The 6,107-nt window shown below is 62.5% G+C and overlaps 1 protein-coding gene across 1 annotated transcript; it reads right to left on the bottom strand.

Moving 5' to 3' along the window:
• Positions 1-2,572: 2,572 nt before the first annotated feature.
• On the bottom strand, positions 2,573-6,106 carry SFRP1 (secreted frizzled related protein 1; the record flags this gene model as incomplete). The annotated part of the gene is made up of 3 exons (XM_026046986.1): positions 2,573-2,895; positions 4,657-4,734; positions 5,602-6,106. Coding segments are annotated over 3 exons (906 nt in total), but the record flags the coding sequence as incomplete, so codon positions are not given.
• Between the last annotated feature and the right edge of the window lies 1 nt (position 6,107).

Here is a 6,107-nt window from a genome sequence, read left to right as displayed (position 1 = left end):
AAAGGAAAGGAAAGGAAAGGAAAGGAAAGGAAAGGAAAGGAAAGGAAAGGAAAGGAAAGGAAAGGAAAGGAAAGGAAAGGAAAGGAAAGGAAAGGGAGAATAACGTGTAAGCAATGCTAAAAAGACGGGAAGACAACGACGACAAGTGGTTTCCTTCTCATACCGTTTATTTTAGTCCAGCCGGGCGCGTTTTGCACCTGAACAGACATAATGCGAGCTCCTTTCCAGGGACACCCTCCTGGGATTCCGGGATTCCGGGATTGCAATAATCAAGAGCAACAAGCTCTGCCTGGGGCAATGGGGAGCCCACGCATCCCAATGGGAGCTGCCTTGTGCCCCCCAGTTTGGCCGGTGCCGCTCGAGAGAAAAACAAGGGGAAAACTGCCGGGATTGATGGAAAAGGAAGGCCCCTCCAGCCCTGCCGCTGAATTAAACCACATGTATATTTTAAAAATACAGCGGAAAGGGACCGTTCCCCAGCACGTGTTCGAGAGCAGAGTCTTATTTCAGCGATCTCAAGAAATGAGGGGCTGGATGCTGAAACAATATAGCCCTTAGAGGGGCATTTGGAAGTGATTAAGGAGCCGGGACGGGAGCGCTCGGCATGGAAAGCTGCTGCCTGGCGCTGGGAACAACTGTCAGCTCCCMAAAACCGGAGCAAAGGGGGAAATCGAGGCGATCCTGCAGAATCTAACTGGCKTTTTTCCCCTCTCCGCACAGCCCAAACTGCAGCAAGCAGGGAAATAAAGCAGCCCCGAGCTCAAGCACTTGCAGAAACTAATTGCTCATTAATAATCTCCCACCGTTCGCCTCGTTTCTACAGGGGTCACCTTTAACTGCTGTGGCCGCTGGGGCTGGGCCGGCTCTTGCAGGACCGGCTTCCTCGGATTCCTAAAGCCGATGCAGGAAATGTATATCCCTTTGCAGGATACCAGGAGCCAGGGATGGATGGAGATTTCCTGGTGCCATCTCCCGCGCCGCTGCTTCGCTGTTCTGCTAATTGGGAGCAGATGTCCCCGCGTGCCGACGAGCCCGGCGGCAGCGGCAGGAGCCTCTGCTGCCTCCCGGCAGCAATTCCCATCATGGGACCTCGCGGGAATTGCTGCCGAGACGCAGGGTCGTCACGGACATTTCCATGGAGCTGGTGCCCAAAGGCTGCCGCAATCCCAGGAAACAGGCAGGATTGGGACGGGGCACCAGGGAGGCTCCTGGTGCCGGGTTGGGACTGGGAATGATGCTGGGACGCCGGCTCCGCGGGAGCAGCCGCTCCGGCACAGGGCTTTCCCTGGGAACAAGCYCGGTCCAAGCTGCTGCTTGGCCCTCGGCTCCACATCCCAGCATGGAGAGAGCCAGGCGGGAATAACCCCAGCAAGGCTCCCAGGCAGCCCGGGAATGATCCCGAGGCTGGGAAGTGACGGGCTGTAGAGCAAACACCAGACCCAGGAAGCTTCAAAGACCTCCCAGGATGAGTCAATAAGCAGCCAGGGCGAGCGACGGGAAAGACTGGGAAAGGGTGAAGGAGCCGTAAAGCGGCCCCGGCTCCCCCGGGCGGCAGCAGCGTTTGATTATTAATCTCGCAGCCACGTTAACGACCCGAGAGCGCGGTCAAAGTCACGGCGAGGAGGCGACGTCCCCGTGGGGACCGTAAAACCCCGATGCGTGTGGCAGCGGCGATGATGATGATGATGATGGTGGCGGCCAAAGGCACCGCGGTGCACAGYGCCCCGCGCCCTTCTCCGGGGTATCCGACCTCCCCAGGCTGCCAACCTCGTTGCCTTCCCCATGGGATGGGGAGGAAACTGCTTTAACTGGAACGCCCCGAGAGCTGCCGCTCCCCGCGACCCGCAAAGCAGCCACGCAGCCTAGAAAACAACGTCTCTTTATAAAAAAAAAACCAAAAAAAAAAGGTGAGGGAAGGGGGGAATCACATTGTAATCACGTAACTCAGCAATTTTAGTTAAGTAAATATCGATACATGGGAGGGAAAGCAGAGAAATAAAGAACCCCGATGAGAGTCGAAGGGAAACGTTAAGTCCTAGCGTGGAAACCAACCGCTAAAATAGTTGGGAATCTGCCGCCGGAGGTCGCGGGTCCACGACGGGGAYGGGGCTGAGGCTCCCGCAGTGTCCRAGGCTTCTGTGCACGCGAGGAAGAGGAGGAGGAGGAGGAAGCGCCGGGGCGTTTGCCTCCGGAGGGAGACGGGGCTCCGGAGGCGGCAGCGGCACCGGGAGCGGGACGGGGACACGGCTGCGGGATGGGGACACGGCTGTGGAACAGGGACAGGGCAAGGAGCGCTCCAGGGCATCCTATGGCTGCGGCGGGGGTCTCTCCAGCGCCGCAGCCCTGGCCGTGCCCGTCTTGGTCCTCCCCTCCATCGTCACCTCGACGCGTCCCGCCGGCTTTGGAGCGGAGCTGGCGCACGGCACGAAGGCATCCCGGCCGCGGGCACGACGGGAAACACCGGCTCGGAGCGGCAGRAGGGCCGGGATTTGCAAAGGGAAACGCTAAAACGGGCAGGTGGAAGCGACGGGGCCAGGGCAGCCGCGGCGGGAGCGGGGCCACCGTGCGCGGGTCACTTGAAGACGGAGGGGAACGTGGGGCAGTCGGGAGCCTTCATCTTCCTCATGAACTTCTTGAACTCCTTGTTCCTCTTGTCCCACTTGTAGATGGCTGTGAGCAGGTACTGGCTCTTCACCTGGCGGCCCATGATGAGGAAGTGGTGGCCCAGGTTGTCCAGCTGGTGGCAAGGGCAGTCGGCTCCGTTTTTGAGGAAAAGCACCAGCTTCTTGAGGTTCTTCTTCCTGATAGGCCCCAGCTTCAGGGCCTTCCTCTTCCTCGGGATGATCATTTTGTCGCCGTTCTCCTTCTTCACCTCCTTGATGGTCATCTTGAGGGCTGAAAGACAACGCGGAGGGCAAGGACAAAGTGATTCCCGAACAGTCTTCATCCGTGCCTCATCCCGCCTGACTCCCACAGAACGGATTTCTCCCTGAGCGAATCGCAACTCGGGTTTACAAAATAAAAAATTAAATAATAATAATAATAAAAATGTTTCTTTGCCATGACCATGAAGGAGAATTTAGCGCATGGAGGGAAAAAAATGATGGAAATATGTTGTGCATTAAAGCATCGCTCCTGTGCCATTTGGCTTTGCCTTGTTTGGAGGGGGGAAGCACACATGGCCCCAAATCACTAACATATTCCCAACACTGGGGAGCTTCCTTCAGGCTCGCTCCCGCTCCACGGAGCGGCGACCGCCCTGGCCAAGTTTTCCAGGCGCTTCCCGCATTCGGGGTGTTGAGGAGCGAGGCTGCTCCCCTGGAAAAGCGCTGGGGGAGGGAATGGTGCCAGGAGCCGCGTTAGGGCTGGAAGGGGAGAAGGCAGCCGGCAGGGAGCTGCCGGGCAAGGGGAAAAGCAAACAGCGGGTATCCATTGCAGCGGCGGCTCCCGCGCCGCCGGATGCGCTCGGAGCCCCGGGAAGCGCAGAAACAATAAATAAACCTGCTGGGAAAGAGGAGGAAAGGAGGGAGTTGGGGGCTGCTGCAGCCCAGCACGCTTTCCGTCGGAGCAGGGGCTGTCCGGATGGGATTCCCTGTGCGCCGGCAGGATCGGCGCTCCGTGCACGGCCGCGCTGTGCCAGGGATGCCGGCAGCTCCGCAGCCCACCCGGCTGCCAGGGAGCTTCACCCCCGCTCTGGAGCTTCACCCCCGCTCTGGATTCCAGGGACAAAGCGGGAAGGTGAGGGTGTCCCGGCACGAGGACGGAGCAGCACCGCTGCCACCAGCTGAGCCCTTGGCGGCTGCATCCAGGCTCCTCTTCCCAAGACAAGAAGAGGGCGGCAGCGGGAAGACAGAGGAATGGGAGGAATCTGGGTCTCAGCGAGCGCTCCGGCGCACTTCGGAACAAAGTCCCTGGAATTCCTGCTGATCCGGGGCACAGAGCCCGATGCCGAGTCCCTACGACGGCTGGAAGCGCCGGCCTCCACTCGAGCGGAGCGGATGCAACTGGCRGCGCCATCCCCGCCGCACGGCACCGGCCGGCCGAGCTCTCCGGCATTCCCGGGCGCTGCCAGGAAACATTCCTGCCCGGCGGGCGCCGCCGCCGCGAGCTTCCCGGCAGGCCCCACGTTGCGGGACGGCGCCGAGGATGCCGCTGCTTTGGCCTCGGCCGCCGCTCGCTTGCACAACGTCCGCGCGTGCCGGAGAGCGGCGGAACCGCCGGCGCACGGTCCCAATTCCCTGTCCCCTTGCAGCCCGCGCCCGGCAGCGCCGGCTGCTCCTCCATCCTCGGGACGTGCCTGGGAAGCAGAGGCGGCGGCGCTGCTTTTCCTGGTGGCGGGAGCCTTTGCCGGGCATCGCCGGTGCGCTCAGGAGCGCTTCCCGCTGGAAGCGCGGCGCCGCCGGAGCGCTAATCCSAAGGAACGCGCACCTTGCTTGGGCGGCTCCCATCACCTTGCCGGGCAGTCCGGCACCCAGCAAGGACGTCAAAGCCCAGGGGTTGATCCGAGCAAGCCCACGTTCCTCCGTGGCCACGCGAGCCGACACTGACATCTAGAGGCACGTCTGCCACGGGGCCACCCCTGGCCCCCAGCCCGCTCCGGAGCGGCCGGATGGCCGGGAAAGCCGCGGGAAAAGCGTGYGGGCACGTGCCCCTTACCGAACTCGCTGGCGCAGAGGTGCTCCACGATGGCCTCCGACTGCATCTCGTTGTCGCACGGCGGGCACACGGTGGTTCCTGCGSGGCAGAGCAGAGCACGGCGCGGGTTGCGGCGCGCGGGGGCTGGAATGCCGCGCGCATCCCGGGATSCAGCGCGACATGGAAGCTCGTGTCATCCCAAGGGCTGAAACCGCTCCCAAGCTCCTGGCTCCGGCCGGAGCAGAGACCAGCCGGCAGCACAGATGTGGATCTGGGCTCCTGACAGGGACATCTGTGGCTCTGGGAGATGCCGCTTTTGTGTTCGCTCCAGGGTCACCCTTCGGGATGCATTTTCCAGGTGCTGCAGCCGATGGGTGCTGCCACCTCCCCTGGAGGCCCCCGGGTCCCTGCAGCCCCCTGTGCCCCAAGCTCTGACCCTGCAGCCTCCGTCCGGCTCCCGCGTTCCCCTGYGGGCAGGGGCAGGAATGTGTAATGCCGAATTAATCTGCGGCTCCGCCGGTGCATCCCRGGGGGCCTGCAGGCTTCACCGCCCACGCTTAAGCAGAAAGGAATTTGCAGGTCAGCTCTCGGAGAGGCAGCAACAAATTCCAATTTTAAGGTGTTAATGGGGGAGAAAGAAAAAAAAAGCGGGCGCCCCAGAGCACTCCCTTGGGTGCCAGGATTTCACGGACTCCCTTTCTGCGAGCATCTTTGCAAGCCAACAGCTCGCTTACGAGCGTGCAGGACACAAGATACGGCACATGCAAAGCGTGAGTGGCTGCAAAACTTTGCACGGCACCTTGCCTGGCTTTGCTAACGGGAGCAAAGCGCGAGCGCATCGCGAAGCCTGCGCAGAACAAGGCTCTCTGCACCCCCAAGCAAGAGGAGAGCCGCTCCGGGGGCGCGGGGCACGTGTACCCACCAAGGCGCTCCCCGTCTTGTCCCGTCCCGCGCGCCCGCACCCACCTCTGGGCCTGGCCACCTCGGTGGCGTTGGGCGCCGTCATGGCAATGCAGACGTCGTCCTGCGGGAACTGCTCGCACTTGAGCATGTCGGGCCAGAAGAAGCCGAAGAACTGCATGACGGGCTCGCAGGCGTCGCGCACGGCCTCGCAGAGCCAGCGGCACGGGTACACGGGCCGCTCGAGGCACACGGGCGCGAAGAGCGAGCACAGGAAGACCTGCGTGCCCATGTGGCAGTTCTTGTTGAGCAGCGGCACCCAGCTGCTCGCCTGGTGCTTCACCTCGCCCATGCTCTCGTGCTCCAGCAGGTTGGGCAGCACCATCTTGTCGTAGCCCACGCCGTGGCAGAGCCGCAGGTCGGCGGGGATGGCCACGCACTGCCGCGCCTTGGCGTAGAAGCGCCCGCCGCCGCCGCCGCCGTAGGGCCCCACGTCCGACTGGTAGCTCACGTAGTCGTAGTCGGGGGCGCCGCGCGCCAGCAGCGCCGCGGCCAGCGCCAGCAGCGCCCGC

Source organism: Nothoprocta perdicaria, unplaced genomic scaffold, assembly GCF_003342845.1.
Source record: "Nothoprocta perdicaria isolate Ctin4 unplaced genomic scaffold, notPer1 scaffold_466, whole genome shotgun sequence".
NCBI lineage: Eukaryota > Metazoa > Chordata > Aves > Tinamiformes > Tinamidae > Nothoprocta > Nothoprocta perdicaria.
The sequence above is the reverse complement of the archived record's forward strand: the minus strand, read 5'-3'. Positions and strand labels throughout refer to the sequence as shown.